Source organism: Cydia strobilella, chromosome 2 (assembly GCF_947568885.1).
Source record: "Cydia strobilella chromosome 2, ilCydStro3.1, whole genome shotgun sequence".
In the NCBI taxonomy this organism is placed as follows: domain Eukaryota; kingdom Metazoa; phylum Arthropoda; class Insecta; order Lepidoptera; family Tortricidae; genus Cydia; species Cydia strobilella.
In genome coordinates, this window is record NC_086042.1 from 24977022 (window position 1) to 25004166 (window position 27145).

A 27145-nucleotide genomic window follows, 5' to 3' on the forward strand; every position below is an offset into this window, starting at 1 on the left:
CTTAACTGTTTCATAACAAGAAATAACTCTCTGAATAGGCCAAGCCTCCTTTTATACTTGTGTGATTTGATTTATCTTCTATCTTTGTCTAATATTGATACTTAAGCAAATTTGTAAACAAATTGGGACTTATTATATATTTATATTTAAACTTTATTGCACATTAAAAAATAAGTAAAAATGGCGGACTTAATACCTTAAGGCATTCTCTACCAGTCAACCATGGGACAAAACAGAAATTCGGAAAAGATAACAACTATACCTAAGCAATTTTGGACAACAACATTATTTACAATGTTACACAAATTATATTACTACATATTAAATGATAGGCAAATTTCGTGATGGTAGCCAAATGGTTTTACAATATCATGATTTCAAAAAAAAAAACTAGTAGTGGTTCTCTTTTTGCAAGAAAAATACCTTGACAAGACTTAATTCTTACTTAGAAAAGCAGAAATAGTGTCCTTAAGGTAAACTTCCCAGTGTTTGGCAGCCAAATTACTATTTTTAATGACAGGAATTAGGAAACAACGGTTGTTGCCCACCAAAGTTATTTTATTAAAGTAGGTTACATGGATCTGAGATCCACTTCGGGTCGTCGCGCCACAGCAGTAAGTAAGGTTACATGAATAAACTATTTTTGTTAGGTACCTCATTAAAATATAACAAATGCAACCGCGTTACAAAACCGATTCGCAGTCAGTGTTAAATCCGCTCCTAGCAACTAATTACAACTGGTTTTTTTTACAGAAAAAAAGATAAATTACACTTTATTATTTAAATATGTTTATTAGTGTACGCTGACCTTGTCGCGTCGGCTATCTCGCTCGCACCCGCAGCGTACCTATCAAATGCCACATAATCCGTATGATTTTCCTTTCAAACATTTACATATAATAATAAACTCTAAGTCAAAGCGGAGATGATTGAAAATCGATGGTTACAAAAAGTTTCAGTGTTTACGTTTTCTTATCATACCAAACAGACACAAGTGGCAGTTGTGTTTCTATTAATTGTAAACATTGCTTCATTGTAATAGAGTCGATAATCAAATGGCATTCTTTTAGGTTGTAGTAGTATGAGTGTAAAGTTTTTTGTATAATGTTATCTTACATAGCAATGTCATATTGCAAACATACCGTTTGTAGTTTGAGGATGGTTTAGAGGCGATATAAACGCGTTGGTTTTTCACCATCTTCGTATTTAAAAATAAACTATTAATTAAATTTAAGAGCGAAAAGTGTGTTTTAAGTGAGTGCAGTTTTTAAAAGTTGTCGAGTGAGAGATTTCGATGTAACGAGTAAACAAAGCCGTAGACATTATTATTTACAGTGAAATAGTTTTACATACAGATCAATTACTTTAAGTTGTCCGACTCAGGTTGGTATTCCAACTGTTCAATTTCTTTGTCCAATGTGCATTGCGTCTCAATCTCTCACTAAGCAAAATGTGAGACGCAAATACACATTGGAATTTGGACAAAAAAACTGGACTGTTGGAATACCAGCGCCAGGTAAACGAAAGTACCTAGTAACAAATTTGTATGCAGACTATGCAGTAGATATTTTAGAAAGGGTGAATATTTTTTTACTTACAGCGCAAAAAATGTGCTTACATTTATATAGTACTAGCTTTTGCCCGCGACTTCGTCTGCGTGGAGTTAGTAATTTGGGTACCTTAAGCAAAATAGGAATATAGCAAGCCTTAGGAACATGCCTAATTAAATAGGATATAAGCCGTTATAACATTATTGAAAATTAGATACTTTTGTTGACTCTCATCTTCTCCAAATTATTCTAAAGATAATTATTTTTGGATTAACAGCCGAAATACCTATATAGGTTTCGTGATACCTAACGAAGTTTTTGTATTTTTTATTCACCTCAAAAATTTTCTTAGGCAAAAATATGTATCAATACTAAATAATGATAGTTATTGAAATAAATCGATAACCAGGCACGTTGCAGTAAAGTCTCTTAGAATACTTTGTAGTCTCGCCAAAAATACGCTCAAAATACTTAAATATTAAGTTTTGGACAAAAATATGCATGCATTTCTTGTGCACGTACAGACCTACAGCGTTCAAACGAGCCCAAACTCAATGAAGACTCAAGACCCATGGTCACCTTTGTTCTCCATCGTTAGCTTGATGGTAACCCACAGATCTACAATGTAAAAGATTGAGGAGTGTCTTTTCAAAAGGGTTTATTTCTCTATAAAAACTATACAAAAATAAGCCTTGTGTGCCTTTTCACAAATAGGTACCAAGATATAATAACCCACCGTAAATAACACAAATAACATTTAAAGTTTTATGTTATTCTGTACCCATTAATATATTAAAAAAGTCTATTTTGCTTGCTAGAATGCTACTTTTAATATAACCTCCTAAGGCTCACAGTTCTACCATTAGCATTTATTAAGTTCGATAAAATTTAAATAATTTTCAATCGGGATAGATTTTTATTTGTTTTATTTTATTCAATTTTCAATCAAAGCAAAATCAACTCTTCTCCTACAATATAGGTTCAAATTCACTAGCATAGTTTAGGTTTTTTTTTGTGTGGCTGGGCCTTGGGAGGATAATATGATAATGTAAGCGTGAATTGTACTTTTGACGGTACTGAAAATATTGTTTATACTGTGCAAGTGTGCACTGCATGTATCCGCTTAATACATGTTATAATAACTAGTCGTGTCACTGATACGTGGTATCAAATGTCAAATCCCGTGGGAAATATCTGACTAATAAGATTACGTTCATTAAATTCACTCTGATATCGAGTAAACCTGACGTGTTCAATGAATGCTCATTTATTAGCAGCAATATAGGTTCAAAAAATTAATTTAGCACTTAGCCTGGAACTTTTAGTATTTACTAAATTCTATTGTATTTCATTCCAAGCTCAAACATTACATCTATGACTTAATGCATTTCGCTATACCAAAGATAGATATAACTCCGTAATAGATAGATACAGTGTAAGGAAAAAACGTGCCTCGAAAATCAAGAAAATTTGATTCTCGTTCAGAGGGCGCTACTAGCTTTGGCCAACTGTCGTATACATGGCGTTGACGGTTTCGTTTGTTATTTAACAATTTTAACGCATATCAGTGAAAGAACATGGGTCAAAATCATAAAAATAATTAATGCAAATAAAAAAAATCATTTATCCACATTTAAATACATTTTATCGTATTTTTATAAATATTAATTTTTAGTTTTAAAGTTTGTCGACAGATGGCAGTGAATTTACTGGGGTTACAAAATTTACTATGACAGTACCGCTCTAGTATAAGTTACCCTATGGCTATACAAAACTTAATTCAGAAGACAGATTATTTGCTATGTATCAAGGGGGTATGTAAAAACAATACACTCCTTTAAGAGTTTTGAATGATTCACGGTTAGTTTCACTAATATATCGGGAGCTCATAAACAATACAAAAGGTAATCACGGTCTATATCCCGGTCAATATAAGTCTAATATACTCCTTTTTTGGGCAGTTGTGCAAACATAATCGGTGGCTAAAAAATAAGTGCATTCCCGTTGCCAGGGAGGTTTTAGGATTATACTGAGCAACTTTTACTATGGGACCAACCCAGGAATCGCGAAAAAAAATTTGGCTGTTTCATACATTTTGGCTGGTCCATTTTCTATGGGAGGTAAAATTATTTTTCGCGATTTCGTAGTTGCTCAGTATAATCATGGAGTAACTTATACTAGAGCGGTACTACTGTCATAGTAAATTTTGTAACCCCAGTAAATTCACTGCCATCTGTTGACAAACTTTAAAACTAAAAATGAATATTTATAAAAATACGATAAAATGTATTTAAATGTGGATAAATGATTTTTTTTTATTTGCATTAATTATTTTTATGATTTTGACCCATGTTCTTTCACTGATATGCGTTAAAATTGTTAAATAACAAACGAAACCGTCAACGCCATCTGTACGACAGTTGGCCAAAGCTAGTAGCGCCCTCTGAACGAGAATCAAATTTTTCTTGATTTTCGAGGCACGTTTTTTCCTTACACTGTATCTATCTATTACGGAGTTATGTCTATCTTTGGTATAATCTTAAAACCTCCCTGGCAACGGGAATGCACTTATTTTTTAGCCACCCCGTATATATAGATACGAGTTACTAGTAGATGACGTTCATAGTCATAGTCATAGTTTATTCATAAATAGTTTTCACTGTGTTTGAAATTAATTTACATATTAATCATATTATATACAAAAAATCTTATAAAATAATTATGACAACATACAAAACGTCAAATTAAAAACACTAAGAAATAATATTACATAAACAAAAGAATAAAAAACAATATAAAATCGAATGTCATGAACATTAAATATGGAAATTAAATTTCATTAAAAGGAAAATTAAAATTTAATACATCATTAGAAAAATAATTATAATATTTCATTTATAAAGCCAAAAACTAATATTTATTATTCATGTCAAAAATATAATTTGATAATCTTACAACATCTATTAGACATATAATTCATTCATCAATCCTAATTTTTATTACTAAAATACTCCTCTACAGAGTAGTAACATTTTTCCAAAAAGAAAGCATTTAACTTCTTTTTAAACAGAAAACTATTATAGATTGACTTCATGTCAATGGGTAGCTGATTACATAAGTAATAATTATTGGGATGTCCCCGAAGTGTTTGTAATGTCGCGAAATATTAGGTAGATCATTACCGCCTTCGGATACGACATGTGATTAATATTATATATTCAGCTAAAGCTCATGGTCAGATATTTTATTTAGGTATGCAAATTAAAATCTAAGTCAAGTTTACAAGAATTCCCCTTTTCCATTCAAGCAAATTTATGTAAATTTGTAACTGCGTGTGAAACTGGTAAATAATTGTTCAAACAGCTCCGACTTGCCAACAGACTATAGCTTTTATCAGTATGTTAATAAGGTTCCAGGGAGCGTAGCTAAGATGCCAATCGTTCGCGCCGTGGCTAACGATACGGTAGTCTGTCTCTATCACTCTCATATTTCATATTCATTTATTTATTTCTTGCAACCATGGTGTTTACATGATGTTCATTTAACTATAATTTAACAGTAAGTACATACATGGACCCACTGTAGCAATGTTACATCTAGGAATATACGTTATATACAATTTAAAACATAGCATGCAATTAACAGTAATGTATGTACACATTGACCCCACTAGGGTGTAGCAATGTTACATCTAGGAATATCTGGGGGCAAGGCCGTGCCCCCGCCAAGACGAGACAAAGGGCAAAAGCAGTGCATATCTTTTCACGGCATACATTATATACAACTTAAAACATAGCATGCAATTTTTAAAACGTTTCTAATAAAATTAAATAAAAATAGACATTATGCTTAGTTATCACAGACATTAACTCTTCCATATTAGTGCGATAGTGACAGTTGCGTTTCGTTCGCTACGAAGCGTCAACGATTGGCATGTTGGCTACGCACCCTGTGCGTAACAATAATGTGCTATTGAACGGAGGTATGCTAATTCGAACATTGAAATATGTAGTTGAATGAATTGGTATAGCGACTATTCTAACAATAAATATACCACGATGTGGTGGAATGATCCAAAACGAACGAGATCGGGCGTTGTGGAAATAAATACTGTTTTAAGGCGTTATTTAGAAGTTTTTAGAACTAGCTTCTGCCCACGACTTCGTCTGCGTGTGATGATGATGATGATTGATAGAAACTGCCCTATGTCCTTTCCCGGGCTTCAAAATATCTCCATACCAAATTTCATCTCAATCGGTTCAGTGGTTTAAGAGTGAAGAGTTAACAGATAAACAGATAAACAGATAAAGTTACCTTCGCATTTAAACTCAGGTAACTTTAGTCCACAACTTACAATGGTCCAAATTCAAGTTCCAGTAAAATAAGTATAAATATTTTTCTAATTATGTGGAGTATCTAATCTAGTAAAAGCATTGTATAACTAAGCTCAAAAATAAATTTAACGAGTATCAATCAAAAATGCTGATTAATAATCAACGTTAAAAAATGGACTATAGTTGTATTATAGGACTATAGTTACCTGAGTTTACGGTAGGGATTTTGATTTGTGTTTTTTTTATGTAGTGACACTACTATATACATATATAAATTATTTCTTTTAACTAATTAAGAGGTTGTGAACTGAAATAGTTGTCATATACTAAAGAAAAAGTGACTAAGATCTGTTTATAAACTAAATAGAAAATAGTTTATAAACTAAAATAGATCCAGCTTACGCGGCTAACGCCCTGGACTGGACCTGTCCGGTTCGCTTCCGACCTCGGCCACTGCCAAGGGCCTGACACTCTTTTATAGAAAAAGATAGTCTTATTGCGATTCCTATAAGAGGAGAGAGAAAATAATACCATGCTTTGTCGTTTGTATAAGAGTGAAAGAGAAAAAATCCTGTGCTGCCCAAATTTTATATGAATATTCTTTCTCTCACCCCCGGTCGCTCGGTGGCGCGTCTATAACTACTTGTATATACTATGTCTATGGCCACTGCAGATCTTGGTCACTTTTTCTTTAGCATATGACAACTATTTTAGTTCATAACCTCTTAATTAGTTAAAATCGTAGGTGTCATAATCCCTCTCTATTTAACGGATTCAACTAATGTAGCTGGCTTTATCGACCGTGTTACACTCTAGGTAAGCAAATATCGTTATCAGCGTTAATACTGTTAACAGCGTTCATACGTGATAACGCAAAAGGGTTACACTTTGAACTTTATTAGTAGTTTATGTGACTGCTACATAATGAATGTCATCAAAACACGAGTGTGGGTTTAAGAGACGAACGAAGTGAGTTTCTTAATAGTACCACACGAGTGTTTTAATGCCTAATTATGTACAGTTACATACACTATTTTATTAACACACATATTATAAAATCTCTATGATATATTCACTAACCTCATATTACAGCCGACATTGAGGCATCGTTGCTCTCTGGTGGAACTCGCGGATATGAGGTGGCGTCTCCGAAATATCTTTACGAGTATCGCTCTTTTACGAACATTTTGCTGTAGTTAGTTTAAAAAACAAAACAATAGTAGATTGTTAACCAAGGGATGAAAGGCACTCATTTCTGCCGAGGTATTTTGGTGCTCGAACGCAGTGAGAGCGCCAATAGTCCGAGGCAGAAATGATGCCTTTCACCCGAGTTAAACACTCTACTTTTCATTTCGAATACGAGGAAAGTAAAATGCATGTGTTTTTTTTTAAACATGACAAGTATACATTTTTATAGTATTTTTTTGAGGGTACTTTCAATTAACAATTCAGGCAAAAGTATCGTTATTTATGGAATGGAGAGTCAAATATTAGAATGGAAATTGTATAACAAATCCATTTAAACTCAAATTTCAATTGCGTATCGTAAAAAAATTAAAAAAATCGTACTTCGAACGTAAAATGCTCTAGTGCAGACACGTATCATTTTCTGCACACCTTTTAGAACAACAATGACCCTCTTTCAGAGCATGAGAAATGAAAATTAATTTTACAGTACATATGGTGCTACTTTTTCGCACTAGTGCGGGAATGAGCACTTTTCGTGCATATGTCGAAAGTTTAAAGGGCCATATGTACTGTAAAACGTTGTACGATACACGTGCGAAAAGGTAATTCGCAACTCGTGTCGATTTAAAACACTCCCTGCGGTCGTGTTTTAATTTATCGCCACTCGTTTCGAATTTCCTCTTTTCCGCACTTGTATCGTAAATAACTATTATACTGACAAACTAATTAAAAGATAAACTGTACGTCAAATGGCGGTAAATGAAAACTTTTTTCACGCATGTCACGCAGCCGTAGTTTTTTTTAATTCAGAGACGGACTAGAGTCGGGCCGTCCCGATTGCCATGTCGCCCGATACCATAGATATAGTATATACAATTCGATACAAGGTGATACCAACTAAAATGCGAGATTTGTCAAAATTGTATGCAATTGACATTTAATTTCTAATGAAAAGTCATCTCGACTGATATTAGAGGTCAAATCAAATTGCTTTTTTTTCAGAGATGTTCGAAATTTGAATGTCATTAAATGAGGTAGGTGTGTGCAGGGTAGTGTTACGAAATTTAATTTCCTTTAAGTAGACTCAATATTTTTATATTTATTCTATTAATACCTTTAGTTTCATCTTTAATCTCGAGTCTCATCTCGACAGCGTCTTTATTAAATACTCGATCGAAAATGAACTGTCTATAGTGTGCAAACCTAAAAAGTGAAGTGACAGTGTTACCAATGCAGTGATCGCTCTATGCAAACCCGAAACGAGCCAAAAAGTAACAGTGCGCCGTGACGGGTTATATATATATATTTTTCTATGTAATAAAACGAAAGTGAAATAAGCTTTTACATACGAACAAAAACTGTAAGAACCTAAAAAGTGAAGTAACAGTGTTACCATGGAGTGATCGCTGGAGGCCGCGTAAGGCCGTGTCAAGTGTAAATGGAGTGATGACTGTGATGAGCGAGCCCTGTCGCGTTGTCTCGGAGCTGTACAAACCCACCGCGTTCCTGCGCACCATATGGCGACGGACTCTGTCTATCAAAAAGAGGAAGGTGAGACAAAAAACTCTAATCTAAAGTTTGGATATGGGAACTTTTTGAATCACCACCAACCGGGCACAAGCTTCTTATTGTACTAGAGGTGTTAATGTAGTGATGACTATGATGAGCGAGCCCTGTCGCGTCGACTCGGGAGGTGTACAATAGTTTGATTTCGGGGTGGGAACTTCACTTCTTGAATCTTCCTCACCACAGTCTATATTGTTGGGACCAGGACTCTTTGTTTTGGTACCTAGTACTATTATATATTCTGTGGTTTTGGCTACAATCCGCATGCTAATTAACCCAAATTTATATAGAGGATGTTTTACGTTCCATGCTCACTGAGTATGGGTTGAGGTTTGAACCAAGGTACCTTTTCTAATAGTATTATGGTGGCTTCTATAGCGGCGTCATATAAAAAAAGAGATAAGAAACAGAAGTAAAGTTATATATCTAATTTCATTAAATTACAAAATAAATTGTTCGAAAATCCTATCCAAAAGCTTTGTTCGTATGCCTCGACCTAACGCAAAGGAAAACTTCGTTTCAAAGTCTTTCTATTTACCTGAACACGTGTAAATATAATGAATCTTCTAGGCCACGAAGCAAAGTGTAATATAGAGCATTTAGTTAGTGTTCTACCTTGGAAACTTGTAAAAAAATTTAGGTTGCTTACACTGAAGTCAATTGCGAACCATCTTTTTACTAAGAAGAAAAAACTTGTTTGCGAAAACTCAAAAATGGCTTAACCGATGACAGTTCAAAATAGTTTCCATAGAAAGCATCATGGAGACTGTATAAAGGAGCCAAATCTCTATGTATGAAAAGTGTCCATCAAAAAACAGTAATTTAGCGGGGCCACCATACCCCGAAATACTACCAAAAACAACCTACGTAATTTGGTCGGGTTATTTGTTGCCTTATATGGTTCATGTTATAGTCATGTCCCAGAGCCTAACTAGCGCCACCGGAGAGATTAGGAAATATTATTTAAAGCTGAAAGCGGTCACTTTTACAACAATTCTGCCATAAGAGATTGCGATCCTTTCTATACCATCCATAGAAAGCATGTATGGGTCGTTTAACTTCAAACTCGGGTAAATCCATCTGTCAGATTATGCGATTTTGGCATTATGAAAAGGTAAAAGGGTAGATATTTGCTGAGAGGGTCGAATGGACTTACCTACCCAAGTTTGAAGTTAAGCGACACGTATTTCAATTTTACTTTCAAAGTTTTTTTCATGTTTTTTGTATCATTAAGTATTCCTATAGTTCCAGTACCTACTTGTCCCGATCGAACTAGACTAATTGTTATAGAAGTCGGACTAGAGCCACAGGGCGGACACGCCATACATCAAAAATAATTTGCGTTTCTATGTATGAACGGCACGTCTGTAGGCCGAGCACATGATTGGCGCGACAGTATCTCGCCGTGAGATAGACTACCCGTCTTTTACTAACTGTATAATTTAAAGAGGAATAGGTAATCTATGTCGCGGCGAGATACTCACGGGCCAATCATGTGCTAGCCCGGCTGTACACGCGTCATGCGTCATTGTGTAAGTTGCTTAAAAACCGAACTGAGTGTTCGCCAAAACCTCGTCAATCTGGTGTCGCGGGGCGAGGTAACTCGAGTCGGGGCAGGGCGGTGCGTGGCCGTTCTGTATGATAATACTAGTCTTATTCTGTGCTAGAACTCAAAAATTACCCCACGGAAATTGTGCCGCGAGCGACTGGCTGGATTGGCTAGAATTTTATTTTAGCCAATCAAAACTTTTAGTGACCAATCAAAACTTTCTGTTTATAGCGGGAAAGGGTGTATTCTTTACTGTTCAAAGCTATGGACGGGGTATATTTATGGAGAAGGGATAACTTTTAGTGACATGATGTGTCAGACAAGAGTCAGTCCGGGCAGTATGGACCGTTTTTCAAAAATGTATTGAGAGCTTCGTGTACATATATTCCGTCACTACTTATACCACTGAGTTATTATTTATTACTATAGAGACGACATACCAAACGAAATTGTTGAAATCACACCCCGTACCACGCGACCCAAAAGTCGTAAGTGCCGTAAAATTCATGGCGCTTACGCATTTAGGTCGCGAGATTCACGCTCCGCTTCTATAGTTTGATACCAAAACGGCAGCAACTCATGGCGTAAAGTACTGGTTCTCTGTGCCGGTTCTATACGTTAGTAATAGTAGTTCAATGACTTATACGCGTCAAACTGGTGGATAGCGTCAAAGAGCGTACTCCCATCTTAAAGGCCGGCAACGCACTTACAACCCCTCTGGTGTTGCGGGTGTCCATGGGCGGCGGTAATCGCTTACCATCAGGTGATCCGTCTGCTCGTTTGCCTCCTATTTCATAAAAAAAAATTTGAAACGTAAAAATATAATCACGCCTATACTTTAGTATTTGTATAGTTATTTTGAGCGCCGCTACCGAGGCAAGCTGTTTATGAATTTATAATGCGATCAACCTTGTACGTACCTATTTCCGAATCCCTTGTTACGTTCGATATTGACCGTCTTTATTTTCTAGTTAACTTATAAACTCAATTGTAATGTTATTTTATATGTCGATATATTGTAATTTGTATGTCGCCGCGTACGCACGCAGTAGAGCTTGAATATTTAGGCTATCCGAGAAGTGTAACTGACTAATTTGACGTAGTATTCATTCCCATAGCTAGCTTAGCATGGGCGTAGCTTTATTTGACGTTCATTAGCGCATTGTAATATGCCTAGGTACTTGAAAAATAAATCTTTATCTCTTTACCAAAACCATCTACACCAAACAAAAATTATAACAATAATTGAACACCCTATGTTTGCGGAAGTCATCAATCTGCGAGCTAAAACAGAATGGGATGTATCTCGATACAGATGTTCGACGAAGTGATTTCTCAATTACAAACACAAATATGTCTGGCGGCGCGTAAAGCGCGCCTGATCGACGCCTCAGCCCGCGCACGGGGCCTAATCGAACCTTTAGAGTTCCCAGCAAGCTCGGCCGAATTGCACCTTCCCATACAAATGAAGTTCCGTTCTCATTTTAAAACTACGTGCTGGATTGTAATGAAACTTTGCACATACAGTGACATGAGGTATATCTAGGTTGTTTATAAAACAAACGAATTAGAGCAAAAACAAGTTTTGTATGAAAAGTTTAAATTCGCTGTATTTTTTTAACTATGATATCTGAAGCTACATAAACTAATTACGGACATAGATATACCTCATCCTTTTGTAAGTACAAAGTTTCAGAGCAAACTAGCTACTCGTTTTAAAATGAGAGCGGAACTACGTTTGTATGGAGAACCGAGCTTGCCGGGGACCCTTAAAAATTCCACATCAGTTTGATGGTGGTTTGATGTTGCTCGCGTGTGAGATGCGCTGCTGGTAGTCTAAAACAAAGCTAAGATCTTTTTAGCCTCAGCTCTGTCCACTCAGCTTGTAGGTTGTAGGTACTCTTTGGCGCCACATACGTACCCTACAAAGCTTTCGACTCCTCAACCTGCAGAGTTAAAATCATATTGCGTATCTTAATCCAGCTACAGTTGGTTTCACAAGAGCTGGCACGAATGGCATGAATGAGTGAATGAAAATATTTATGTGTGTATCACATTAAGGCCGTTCCATCGGTTTGCCACTGTCTTTGTCACATTTCGCAAGAAAGAACGGGAAAGAACATACGCGCCAAGTGTCAATTTTGATCGAATTTTGTCGGTTTTTATTTATTTTAAAAACGTTACCTTACAATATCGAAATTCTAAAGCTATGAAGTTATTATTTATGTTAAGATTGTTTTTTCTTCTTTTTTTGTTTATAGTATCACATAATAAATAACCGAGTAAAGTAGGATTAAAAGTCCGAGTTAGAGGTTACTTTGGGAATTAATTGTATCGAGCGAAGTGTCATAATTCGTGTATCGAAAGCTATGTTGTTAAAGATAATATAGTCAAGAACTACATATATTTATTCCACGTCTATGAATATCAACGCCTCTTAGAAAAACATGATCATATAAGGAGATTTTTCGCCTTCTGGCTCAGGGTACCGCCTTAACCAATACTTAAAATGGTGGCTCTGATTGTATACCGATACAGGTGTCACTCATACAATGAAAGTTTCTTTCATTCCATTCGTGCCAGCTTTCGTGAATCGACCTGTACAGGATTAACCACTATACTATATTACAAAGCAAATATATCGAGGATTCGTGTGAGATTACATTGATAAGGATATTTTAACGGATAACGCATCTAATGGACTATTGCGATATCGACCGTTCCATTAGGTCTAAGTTTTTTCTCCACTTCGGTTAGGTAGGTACCACAAAATATGGTCCGACCGATGGTCCGATGGTATTCGACTGTCAATCTCGGGATACGGTATTTTCTTAGACGTCATATCTTATTAGGGTTTAATACCCAAAGGGTAAAAACGGGACCCTATTACTAAGACTCCACTGTCTGTCTGTCACCAGGCTGATGAGTGATGTATTTATGTTGCCGCTATAACAACAAATACTAAAAAGTACGGAACCCTCGGTGCGCGAGTCCGACTTGCACTTGGCCGGTTTTTTAGTATTCGTTGTTATAGCGGCAACAGAAATACATCATCTGTGAAAATTTCAACTGTCTAGCTATCACGGTTCATGAGATACAGCCTGGTGACAGACAGACGGACAGCAGTCTTAGTAATAGGGTCCCGTTTAAAGTACCTACGGAACCCTCGGTGGGCGCGTCCGACTCGCACTTGTCCGGTTTTTGTACAATCAATAACTCTATTTAAAAGACAGGGTTGCCATATTTTCGAGACCAAAGTTCAAGCTTGATATTTGTCTGTTCGTGTTCGTGCAGATTTATTCGCAAAAATGAGTTGCATGCATTCGCTTTCGTCTTTCAGTTGTGACAATATTTAACTTGACTTAAGCACGTGTAAAAGTCGATACCACTAATTTTTATGCCAATTTAAATAACTGTTATTGTTTCTTTAAAATGCCTTCTTATGAAACCAACAATCTTGTACTTAACAGTAACGCAGTTAAGTTAAACTGGTTTTTAAGTACTTTAACATTAAATTCGTCAATATTTACAATAGCCACAATATGATCATTGATCATATATAATCGTGGTGCTACTAGAGGTCATAAAGACATGTCGAATTAATATCAAAAATTCAAAAGTGGTTGATGAGATAATGATGACATTGATGACACTAGAAAATTACAAAACGGAATCGCGTCCCCACATGATAGAAAACGTATCGCCATATTTGTAAGTCCCGCGCATGCTGTTTGTGTGCTCAAGCCCCACAGACAGACAAACATTTATACAGGTGGCTGTTCAGGTGTGCAAACGGCACGAGACCGTCTGCTTGCCATAAATATAGAATATCTTAAAATTGCTTTCATATAGTAAATAGGCTATCATGAAGCAAAAAAACAAGGGTTAGGGTAGGACAGACCACGTTGGGTATTGGGGTGTTTTATGGCTATACATACATACATATTATTCATATATTATATGTCCAATGGCTAAGGTCACCCCTTAGCCATTGGACAAACCCTGAAATCCCACGTAGGGTTACTTCTCAGGAATGCTCTAACGTTAATGTTTTTTTTAATTAGAACAAAAGATAAAAGAATAAATTTTCAAACAAAACTTAATTCCAATGATCGACAACAAAAAGAAACATACTGTATTAATCATTGGCAGTATTTTTGACAACTTGTTCGAAAATTTGCGGCAATGATGACATTTGTCAAAAGTCAGAATCTTATTAATGTCATAAATAAAAAAGATAATCAATAAGGTCGAAAAAGGTTTCATACTATTTATTACCTCAGGCTGCTCCAGAGTAAAAAATCGTAATTTGTTCATTTCTTCGTAACCGCTACACCGGTTGTTATGATACTTGGTATACTGATTCTAAATACCCTAATGCATTATGCACATTTCGGCTTTGTCCAATGGCTAAGGACACCCTGTATTATACTGCTACTCGTTTTCATGCTGACCAGATATAAAATATTGCATAACAGAAACTATTAACTTGGAAATAAAGTTCAAAATCATTGTGGAAGATATATTACCTCTTTCTTATAAAAGCTTAACTTGTAGTAGTCGGTAGATATTATATTGAGCGGGTGTCCTGTAGAAAAATATACTCTAGATATGTACTAGGTTAGTAACCGTAACATTATATTTTTTTTTAAGTTTATTAAAACAATTGCTAATCTAATCCGGATGGTGGTTTATTTAAAAAAAATACTACACTTATCAGCATCCTCTTTCGACGACTATTATAATGAGACGAGAGATTAAGGACGTGTATGTAGGTTGTCCTTATTTCGTCGAAATTATATTATCGGGAACCCGATTAATATAACGCACTAAAAAACAATGCAATTTTTCAACATTTTTAAATACATTTTAGGGGTCGCTACCGCACTTTGTTTTTTTTTTTTTACATTATATGAAGCGGGTGCCCCGTAAAAATAATTAACTTCGACGAGATAAGGACCCCCCTAGTGTATAGGTATGTATGTATGACGTATGTATGTACATTGAAATACAAATCTGTTCAGTAGGTACATTGTTTTCCAATATCTATAGGAAAACAACAGTCATATAAATTATTTCTATTCTATTCTATTCTATATATATTAACAGCTAAAGCAGGTAAATATTTAGGAACGCGTTTTATTATATGGTTACGAGTTCCTACCAATACTCTGGTGCTGACAGTACTTTTGTAATTTTTTGCAAAAATATAAATATTGCTAGTGCTTATACTAAAATAGTTTGACACCATCATGAAAGTAGAGTCTGTATCAAGATATTATTGAGCGCGTTACCACTGTTACTGTATGTTAGTATTTTTGCGTGTGAGTAATTTCCATCAATACCTACGTTAGCGAGTTATTTAGCGAGGTGTAAATAGTAGTTCACTAAACAGGAGCGTGATTTATGGTAATAAACACCTTAACACCAAAAGTGAAGGTGTACAATGTTTGTGATATATTATGGTCTTCTGGTTTTGTTGTTTTGTTACTAAGTTAGCGTTTGTTAGCATAGTGGATCTTGTTAACGTTCGTAAGTATGACGTTTCCAAGGGTATAAAATGTATAAATAGTTATATAATATGTATATTACATAAATATTCGTAGAGCAGCGGGAATTTCTGTAGGTACAGTCGAAGGCAAAAATATCTGTCCAGACAAATGGCTCAAAAATATGTGAACACGACTTTATTGTCTAAGATGTAAGAGCGTACACATATTTTTAAAACTTTGGGAATGTATATATATATTTATGCCCTTGACTACATTAACAATGGCGGTATCGAATTAGATTTTTTTATTTATTAAAAAATGTTACAAATACTTATAGTTCTTTGTTTGGTTTTCTTTAAATACATATTTCAAGTATATGGCTATAAGTTTAATATTATAGTCACATTTAAAAAGTCATCAATTTCACCCGAGATTTTTTGGCGCTCTTAGAGCTTCAAAAGTTTGATGGCGAAACTTTTATGGGCAACTTTCGACTCTTGCATATTTATTGTAATTACTTTTGAGGTATGCGAAATGATTACCAATCTACCTATAGCAAGAGGTCTTTTAAAATGAACTAGTTAGTAATCGACACAGGGTAAAATTATCCGCAAATAGTTTTTACTTGAAAAACGGAAGCAGTATTTAATCAGAGCTAAACTAGGAGGATATAGCCAAACGGCTTAGTCATTAACAGGCATTCCCCTCTGTCGAAAATAGTCGGCCAATGGTCATACACAATGTACTGATGTTTATCTGACATGGCTATTTTGAAGTTACGTATACATTTGACGTTCCCCTCCCCGGCAAAAATGGGTAGACTTTTTTGTACAGCAAATTACAGACGTGACGGCTCCGTTTGGTTATATCCTCCTAGGAGCTAAATGGATGTTTATGTTCGAACTGCGTAGGTTGTAATCAGATTTTTAATTTAACCTACCTAAATGTCACGGGAGTCAGTCTTACCTTTGTCGATTGACCTTTGAGTCCTCCTAAATTAGACGAGATTGAAATCTTACATAAAAAATAACGATTCGTTAAGTTTGCCTTTACAAATATTTTATACTTCTATATTATGTTTCGATGTTTCGATTGAAAACTTTCTGCTATTTAGAATATAAATTGAATAATAATATTTTTATTCGTAAACACAAACGAAATCAAATACAAAAAGAAAGTGCTTCATAATTAATGGCCTCATCTCATCTCAGTATCTTGCTGGCGACTTCCAGCGCTGATCTTCCGATGAGACCATTGAGTGAGAAGAATCACTTAATGTAATAAGCAACAAGCCAAAAGAAAAGAAACATCAAATAAACGGAAATTAATATAATAAAAAAAAACAAACAGAAATACAAAACAAAACACAAAGTAGTAAGCAACAGTCAGTCAAAAATCCCACCCCGCGTCATCCCCGGCGCAAAGGTGCCCAAAACGCTCGCCGCATTACCGCGCTGAACCGCAATGGATGACCTCTGCACCAAGAATGACCCGGAGCGGGGATCCAGGCCCTTATTCCGCAAACGGTTCCCAACCCCCTTGAAAAACTCTCGAGCCACTGAGCACCAACAGCCAGCCGTTTCAACCGCCAGAGGCACAAACAAATTAATAAATTAATTATATGTAATTGACACATGATAAATTAGAAAAGTTATACAGAGAAATGATGCGACATAAAGATATACATAACATTAAATTAACACGAACAAGTCAGCGTGGTAAAAGGTGTTATACTCGTAGGTATAAATACAGTGTTAGAGTCGGAGTAAGCTAATCAGCACAGAATTTGCAGCGACAAAGTGTACTGGCACCATAAACGTCACATTTCTACTAAAACATGACTATAAATTCTGGCACTTCCACACTTTGTCACATGAATGTCGGTACAGAGCATTAGACTGACGCTAGTCTACCATGGTGATCCGGCAGTCGCATTTATTATAGAAAAATATTACAAACAATTTTTTTCTTTATTTCCAGTCGGAAGACAAGTATGCTGCTTACAAAGGCGTCCGCGACATCACCATCAAAAAGGTAAGGTCACTTTTACATAAAACCAACAGAGGGCGCCTCTTCCACTTGCTTTGATCTTCTAGCGGTCAGTTCTGACGTCTGATTGCATGTGACGCTTCACTGATAACGCTTTATAAACTACATATATGTGCGCGTCTAGTCAAGCAGTGATCTCGTCCACAAGGAGAAAACTAAATAAATAAAATATCTAATATTCGAGCATCGAAGGCTCATAGCCTTTGTATGATAACTAACAGAAAACACTTACCAATTATTAAAAATATCGCTTTGGCGACACAATGGCGTGGTTCTGTTCTAAGGCAATCTAATCTAAGGCCTCATCAATCAATCCATATGCCTTAAACGCTAGGCTTCAGGCCTTGAATTCCTTGTAAATGCACACCAAGTCAAGGCGTTCTGTTTTCAATTATTATCAGAAATCCCGATATCGAACACAGGACTGCCCGCTTTCGTAGAAAGTTAACTGGGGTAGTTGATCATCATGATGTTCTTTTTCAGGGTCCCTCGGGCCTGGGCATTATGATCATCGAGGGTCGGCATACGGAAGCCGGCCGAGGAATCTTCGTCTCCGATCTACAAGAAGGAAGCGCTGCCGAACAGGTGACTATCAATTGTAATTCATTGTCATAATATTTGGATGAGAGCCTTAAAACTAGTGTTGTAGTGGAGATAAATGCTGTTTTCGGCCTTACGTACATAAAAAAAGATTTTTTTTAAAGCAATGTTTATGTGTTTTCAGGGCGGTCTTCAAATAGGAGACATGATATTGGCTGTGAACAGAGATTCCTTATTAACTTGCAGTTACGATGCAGTAAGTATAATACCAATATAATATATCTGGTTGTTGTAATTATACATAACAATCAGAATACAACAACAACAACACAATACAACAACAAACAGAACAACAACAACAAGACAACAACAACAACAACAAGATGGAGCTACCGAAATTGGTTATAATTATAATAAATTGATTGCCAAACTTACTGTACCATATATGTGCCGTATAGATGCATTAGATGCCTTTTTATTCTTGATACTCGTTCACTTGTCTGTAAGAGAGTTTTTCAGGAGTCTCGTATTTTTCCAGGCGGCAGCAAAGTTGAAGCACACTGAGGGAGTCGTGGTACTCACTGTGTGCAGTCCCAACCAGAAGGATGACAAGACTGATGACGCCAGTGGCTCAGCTGGTAAGAAGACCTGTTTTGATATTTTTTTATGTCTCGTCCAGACTTTGTTCGGCTACTGTCATAAGAATCATAGTTACTACGAATGAGTTGAGCGCAAGGTCTGTAGTAAGACGTTGCTGGAAATTATTTAATGTCAAAGCCATGTTTTCAAACAATGTAACCTTAACACACCAGTGGCACATTGAAGCCTAAGTATCCAGTTAAAATTTTAAAGTAAAACTAGTCTTGTCTAACCTAACCTATTGTAAACTCTATTCACAGCCAACGCGACGTCACGACCAGCTAGCAGGAACCAAACCCCGGACGCTGGCAAGGCAGGCGCGTCCCGTCCTACCACACCGAGGCCAGCACCTTCTCCGGTCAAAGGTACAGCCAACAAATACTTTTAGTTATAAATACAAACTTAAGTGGGACTGCTGCTGCTGACTTCATGTTATAAAAATATAAATGCTGCGCTTTTCCTTTAAGGACTTATTTTCAATTTTTTTCTAATGCCTCAGAGTCCTTTACCATGCTGTGCCGTTATTAGGCACACAACTGTTGGTATTAGCACACAAAAAAAAATCTTTATTTATTTTTAATTTTTCGCAGCGGAACCTCCCCCCGACCCCGCAACGTGTCACCCCATTCCGAATCACGACACGGTCATCGAAATTAACTCAGCCAACGAGATTCTTGGCGTCGTCCTACTTGGTGGCAGTGATACTTTAATTAATGTAAGTTATTTTAGGGCTCATACAGACACACAACCGAATCTAGGCAGATAGGGATCTGAAACCAAAAAATCTACCCGGGACAGCTTCATTTATTTGTTCCACTTCACAAGTGCAGTTTTAAATCCAAACGGCATTCGTGCAAATTCGAAAGATCCTTGAACCACGATGAAACAAGATGTTTTTGCTGCTTCCTAAATTACACAAGCTTTTATTTAATTTATCTGCTGGTGTCTGTTTGTGTTTCTATGTGTTTATACATAAATCTTTTATGTTCATTTTTGACCACTTTATACCACTTACCGGTTTTCGAACTGAAATATGGCTTTGATGCAGAAAACTAATGATTCAAAACACGTTTCACGTTTCCTCAGGGCGCAGCAGCAGTGATCCTAGACATTTATAAGAAGGGCGCGATAGCGAAGGATGGGCGGTTGAAGGTCGGAGACCAGATTGTGGAGTGCAACGGCATCCACATCACCAAAGAGATGACCTACGAACGAATCGCCATGAGCATCAAGCAGCGAGCGCCTAAGGTTAACAATTCTACCTTTTAATCCTAATTAATTTAAACTTGACTTGACGAAGTTAATGTGGTAGAAATACTGTTGTTGTTTATTTAAGTCTAGTCTAAGTCAAGTTAGGCGTTTATTTTCGACGTTCGTGTCGTGTTATCCTTTCATATTTCCTTAAAATGAATGTTTTATCGACGTGGTGCCGAAACCAGCGCAACATTTATTATAAAGGAGTCAATTAAAGTTTGGTTATATATATATTCCAGATGAAGCTGACAGTATTCCGTCCAGACCCCATCCCCTACACAGAAGTCGAGGTGGAACTGACGCGCAAAGCAGGCAAGACTCTCGGCCTGACTTGCATCGCACCGGTGGAGGGCACGGGCGTTTATCTCGGGGATTTGGTAAGCTTCTTCTTAAAATAAGTTGTTAAATTAAGGGAATTTGATCTGTGCTCGTTTTTTAAAAATATTTTTAAAAACCCCTAATAACAAAACTCACCTAACTTACCTCTGATAAATTTTATCTTTCTAATATACATAAATTTTATTTCATAAATATTTAAGAAAAAACGATTGTCATTATCTTGATAGATTAGAGAAGGGAGAAACTATATAAGATTTTAATGGGTTAGCCTTTAAGAGGATGGACTTTAACCCTTTTTTGTCTCAAATTTTTGTTTATCGTAAAAGCGTAATTTTTGCAGTAGATGATGGCTTATGCAGAGATCATATAATGCTTATGAATAAAATAAGGCAAAACACTAGTTTTTATTTTTAAGGGTCAATTGTTAAGGGATTGTATGTAAATAGGTACTCGTAGTTAGTATAGATGACCACCAGGACGAAAAGAGTTAAAGGGACCTTTGTTCAATTTAGGAAACGCATTCAATGTTTTTTTTTTATTGGGGATAAAGTATATCAAAATTTTATCTCGCTCAAGTGAAGTTCATTCTGGTTTGGATAATAACTGCTACTTATTTTGAGAATATGTAGATAGCCTTGAGTAAATCGTATAATATGTACTTTGCTCAGATACTGAAACTCTTGCTTTCCACCATCGTTACATTAAAAAATACTACAAACGTTTGTTGCAGCTACCCGGCTCCCCCGCGGACCTAGACGGCCGTCTCCAGAAAGGTGACTTCCTCGTCTCCGTGGAAGGCAAGGATGTGTCCAAAGGCGACTACGTGGCGGCGGCCACTGCGCTGAAGCTCTGCTCCAACAAGACCCAGATCAAAGTCAAGAGGTTCAAGATTGTTAGATAATAAGTTGACAGTGGCGCGGTTACCGCCATCTAGTTTGTACTTTTAGGTATTTAAACGATGTGAACTGTATTTTAATTGATGCTCGTAACCAATCAATCGTTTTTAGAAAGTATGCCTTCAACTGGTAACTGTGAACTTGATTTTCTAATTAGGAACGATTTGGTTGCTTACGGGCGGGGCTAGGCCGGCGGACAACGCGGACGGCGGATCTTACTGCATCGCGAACGAACTGTAATGAAAGTTAGCGACTGGATTATTGGGCTGATATCATATGATTTTCCGAATCTATAGTATAGTAGTAGTTTGACTGTTTATTCTTCTAAATATCTGAAAGTACCGACTACGGTTATGTAAATGATATAGAAAAGGATGTGTAATGTGTATAGGTGGGGCAATATCGTAATAGTACTCTTGCGTTTAGACTTTAGGGTTGCCAAAACCAGCAAAGAACACTGGTTGACATTATTTTAATTGTCCTAAAGTCAATTTATAATTTTATAGCCAAAACAAAATGCTCAGTAGAAAACGTTTTTATGGGAGAGCGAACCCTCTTTGAAATTTGCCGCATGTTTCTACTGAGAAAATTGTTTTGTTAGACTATCTTTTACTTATTTATTTTTTATAAGTTATCTACGTATTAGTAAAGTTCACAGTTACCAAATGTCGCTATGACAATATATTAGGACACATTATTAAATTTTTGGCAATCCTTTAGCTCGTTACATTTTAATATTAGAAAAAGCAAAGATGAAATACTGAGTGGTTGTCTTGAGTGTAACTTCAAAAGTGGATTGACAATACGCTGTTGTAATTATATTGTAAAGGCATTTATGTGGATAGTTTGAAACTTATTGAAGGAAGGTAAATCATTCTTTTTTATCCATTAAATTTTATTTTTTTCAAAACAATAAAAAAAACATTCATTGTTATTATATTTTTCTATTTTTACCGATTGATACGTTGAATGCCTATGACAAAATTTAAAGATTATAAAAATGTCAGGTCAGCTCTTATCAAGTTTGACCGATCCATGTTAGATTTCATTGAGTTTAACTAAAAGATGATTTCTTTCAATAGGTTTTGACTATAAAACACTCATAATACCTACCGATTCTTCAAGACATAACTGCTGATTTAGATTGAACGTTTTATTTAAAAAAAAATTGACAAATCAGGCCTTCATAGCTGTTATGTGAAATTGTAACAACCCATGAAGTTTTAAAAGTAAACCAATATTTATGTCACAGTTAACTGCTATAGAATTATTGCTCGTTTTGTGATACATGCATGATGCACTTGTTCTGGTTTTCAACTACTTCTAAAAAACTTGCTTTAAGCAAACCCAATTGCAGAAAATAAATATTTTTGAACTGTTCGCAGAATTTATAGGTATTATTTACTTCATTACTACTTACCAAAGTTTAAAAACCTATTGAGTAAAGTGGGACTTAATAATCAACTGAAAAAACTAAGTAATTAATTACATTTATGCAGTTTTTCTAATTCTGCCTGTGTATCATTAAACATGTTTTTGTATGTAGATATATTAGAGAATCAGTATTTTGAGTACAAATTTGAAATCTGAGTTAATCTAAGTTTAATTCTAAGACAGGCCGAAATGACCCTTGGTTGTAGCTGCGTCATTTCAGTATTAATATTTAGATTTTGTTATCGACCTTTTAGATTTATGGTTCTTTTAATCATGGATGGAACACAATAGAATGTATATTTGTTCAAACATAATTTAGTTTCATTGTGGCTTAGACAAACTAACAAAATCTATACATTGTAAAGATCTGAAATAAATGATTATTTAATTTAATTTAATAACTGAACATTTATTTTATCTTAAATTTAGGATAGTAAAATTAAAATGGTAGCATTAAAATTACTCATCTACGATTACAAGAATCAATAATTTCATTGAAAAATATGTTAGCTTGTAAAATATTCAAAGTACGAAACCTCTAGTCCACACCTATGTAGAAAAGGAGACGCCTTTTCATACTAAGCTATAAGGCAATTCATTGCTAGAGTGCTAGAAAATATAAATTATAGCTATTTATAAATAACAATATATTTAGTATGTAAAGTCGCGAAGCAAAACTTTTTTTACTGTATAATTTTGAGTTTTGTAAAAAGTACATAAATGTAAATCTTTTTAGCTGAATCCTTACTATTTTAATTACTTCTAACTAGACGAACTATACCTACTTATATGTAAGTGTCACCCTCCAACACTATATGTAGCTATGTCGCAATTACATAATTACATATGGGTAACATAAATACTGCATTTTTCAAGTTACGTTAATAATTAATCCTTTTTAATCGACTACATCTAACACCCTTTCAGCAGAAAGTATTGCAAAGGTCTAATTCTGGTGTGGTGAGATGTTTTATCTAATACGATGTATTATTCTGTAGAAACTGTGCCAACTGACTATTATGTATATTCGTCACCATTTTTAGCCATCGCGTGGTAATCGCTAAGCCTTGCCAAGACCGTCATCGAAGAAATCAGGGTTTATAAGGCTTGTATTAAAACTCGACCCTGGTATTTCCAGTTGTACTTAAGACTCCTCGAATACCGTTTTATTTATCATTTATGTTTATGCTATAGGTTCGACTAGCCTCGACCACTACTAACCTCATATTAGGTAAATAAATATTTATTTTGGAAGGACGCAACTTCGTACCTACGTTACGCAGCGTCTTACGCCCGCCCGAATTTCTCCGAGATCGCCCACGTAGGACACTTATAGAGGTATCAAAGGATTGATTCACCCCGCGCCGCATCGCTTCGCTTCGCGTTCGTGTGTTGTTCGCCTACGTAGTACGCTTGTCGTGCTGTTTGATCATTTCCACACCGTATATTTTTTTAATTCTTTGTAACTCAAATTATGAACCCATATTGATTTACAAAATATTTAACTCAAATATCCTTAAATATAGGCGAGCGTTACGCACCTATAAGCATTAAGATCATTGTTTATATTTTGGCATTTTTAGTTTATTTTTATTAAGACTTTGAAACCGTAATTCGAGGGCACACTCCGTTGATAGTCACGGAAGGCTGGTTGTCACCCGTATTATTAAAATAACCAGTTAAAAACTGTAAATGTTGCGTAGCATAATTCTAAATCATTGTAAAGTGTAAAAAGTCTCTTATAAGTGTAGAATTAAATTGTATATGATAGTTCATGCCCATCGTAGATTAATTATGGTCACTTTAACTTAGTTACTTTGTGTAGAAATTGTAGTGTTGAAGTTTGTTATAGGACTGAAATAAAAACTATTACCATCAATGTTTCTTTAACAATGACAGTCATATATCTAAGGGGATGTATAAAGCTGCATAAGTTTTCACCTATTTTCCCTAAATTTTAAACCTAACATATTTATTCTAAGACGGGTATGAGATATCGTTGTAGTTCATGCACAGTGAAAACAAAATCATTGAGCGTTTGCATCGATGTTCGGTCGCAGAAAAAAACGGTGGCCAAATTTTAATCCTTTACAGTTATGAGTTTATACCGCATAGTGAAGTATTATTATATGTAAAATATACGTAACTATTTGTATGATCCAATTTAAAGTGTATGAGAGGTATCCTCAATCCCATAAAAAAACTGAATATTTCACACGCTCTTTTTGATTTTTGTGACATTATTAATATAGAGTTGGAGCAAACTAACTGCATGGCATTTCCAATAAAAAAGGGTCATCCATTAATTACATCACACGATTAGGGGGAGGGAGGGGATCAAGTAAATGTCACATTTTGTGACATGGGGGAGGAGGGAGTCACAAACTTTGTGACGTCACTAACTTCATCAGTACGTAATCGAAAAGTTATTTAAATTATTATTTATTATATATATTCGCTGTACAGTTAAATAAAAGGTTATTGGAGCAATTATCGTTTTTATTTGTTTAATTTTTTTTCCTAATCAGCTAATCACTTAATCAGTTTTGGGTTAGAAAATTACTAATATTTCATTTTTCAAAATAAAATATTACTTATATGTACCTACCTCATTCGATTTGACGATTTCGTTGAAAAAATGTAACGTCACACCTGGGTTTGACAAATGTGACCAAGTCTGACAAGGAGGGTGAGGGGTCAAAAAACCTAGAAATTCATGTGACGTAATTAATGGATGACCCCAAAAGTGTGCAATGTTATCATTAATGTCAAATTTCTATGGATGTCGTTTGTAATGAATATCCTTCGTTTTGTTCTATTCAAATCGGTGCAAAGTTAGCTTAGACCACTACCATGTGATAAGTAAAGCAAACCTTTTATGTAGACAGACTACTTTTCTGCATTCAATGTGAAATTTACAATTTTAATTATTATATTAGCAAATTCTAGTAGAAAAACTATATCTTGTGATATTGTTTGAAGTTAATAGGAATACGTAAATGCCTGCGATCCCTAATGGCACTTCTTAAGTCCCATTTGTGACATTTTCAACCAAAAGGTACCACATTGTCGCTTGTCAATAAGGTTGATATTCAATTAAAGCTATATGGAAATAGCGCCTTATTGACAACTGACAATAAGTATCCTTTTGATTGAGAATTTTTGTGTAAATATTTGAGTTAAGTAAATTAATCTTACGAATTGCACCCGTTGTTTTTAATAACATATTATAGGCGCCTTTGTATAGGTACCTAATGGTTTGTAACCACAACGTCAATCCACAGTACTGTTTTTTTTTTTCAATGTTATATGTAGTAACCATTCTGTGGTAGTAACGTAGAATGGTACTAACTACTGCAGCGCCTTATTACTTGTCTCAAAGTAGACAGAAAAACTTTTGCTATTATATTCCAGCAGGCGTTCTCTTTAATTAAAAATGTGTAACAAAAGTCAACACCTGCTAAAAATTGTAATGATTTTGCAATATTAGTACAAGGCGATAATTTATGAATTTAGCCGTTTGTGATACAAGTTTAAAATATTTAATTTTTAGTCATAATGTTCTAAGCAATCCTAACCAAGCGAATGGCGAAGGTTTAAGTGTAATAGGAGTCTCGAGATATACCTGTATCTGCCATTCGGGATTTAGATTTAAGCCTTTGTAAGTAGAACCTTAAAATTTCATCGTAGATGTTTCTTATCCTTCAATTAAATTATATAACAAAGCCTTGTTCATACTAGTTTAAGTTAAATTAATATAGTATAGATTATTAGATCAAAAAGAACAATACATTTATTATTAGATGTTTCACTTTTCCCAGCCATTTTAGTGGCTGTAATTTTAAAATTTATGAATGTATTTCTTACAATTATACCGTTGAACTTTTAAATATATATACCTAAACAATGTACACTGGAAATTGTATGAAATAGTGATTATGTAATAAATTGTGCGCTTTTTTCATCGGTATTTTCTTCCTACCTATTTTATGTCCAATTTAAAATAATCACGCACTGGTTGATTACTTTTCATAGGTTGAGTTAATGCAAACATTGTTACAACTTTGCAGGGATCGAATACCGTCATATTTTTCATACAAATTAACCGGTATTCAATTTCGGTACCGGTTGTTTATGTATATTTTTCCATTTCATTTAGGATAATCTGATCTCATTGTCCTTACCTAAATACCATGATACAGCGGGGAAATGCCGCCAGCATCCTTGGTACAATGCCTCAAGGGCCTATTTTAGATTTAAGCTAGTTATTAATTTCGTTTACGTAGTACCACTGTATATATCTTGTATCCTTACA

At 35.2% G+C, this 27145-nt stretch overlaps 1 protein-coding gene across 3 annotated transcripts in view; it reads left to right on the top strand.

Moving 5' to 3' along the window:
• The window catches only part of LOC134753715 (uncharacterized), a 158274-nt gene extending 131480 nt beyond the window's left edge, over positions 1-26794 (top strand). For all 3 annotated transcript variants that reach the window (XM_063689655.1, XM_063689658.1, XM_063689662.1), the window contains 9 exons: positions 17660-17713; positions 18212-18313; positions 18453-18524; positions 18807-18906; positions 19168-19272; positions 19498-19622; positions 19994-20155; positions 20401-20538; positions 21231-26794. In XM_063689655.1, the coding sequence (XP_063545725.1) occupies positions 17660-17713; positions 18212-18313; positions 18453-18524; positions 18807-18906; positions 19168-19272; positions 19498-19622; positions 19994-20155; positions 20401-20538; positions 21231-21401 (1029 nt within the window). In that variant the 3' untranslated portion in view covers positions 21402-26794. The remainder of the gene's footprint in view (positions 1-17659; positions 17714-18211; positions 18314-18452; positions 18525-18806; positions 18907-19167; positions 19273-19497; positions 19623-19993; positions 20156-20400; positions 20539-21230) is intronic.
• The last annotated feature ends 351 nt before the right edge of the window (positions 26795-27145 follow it).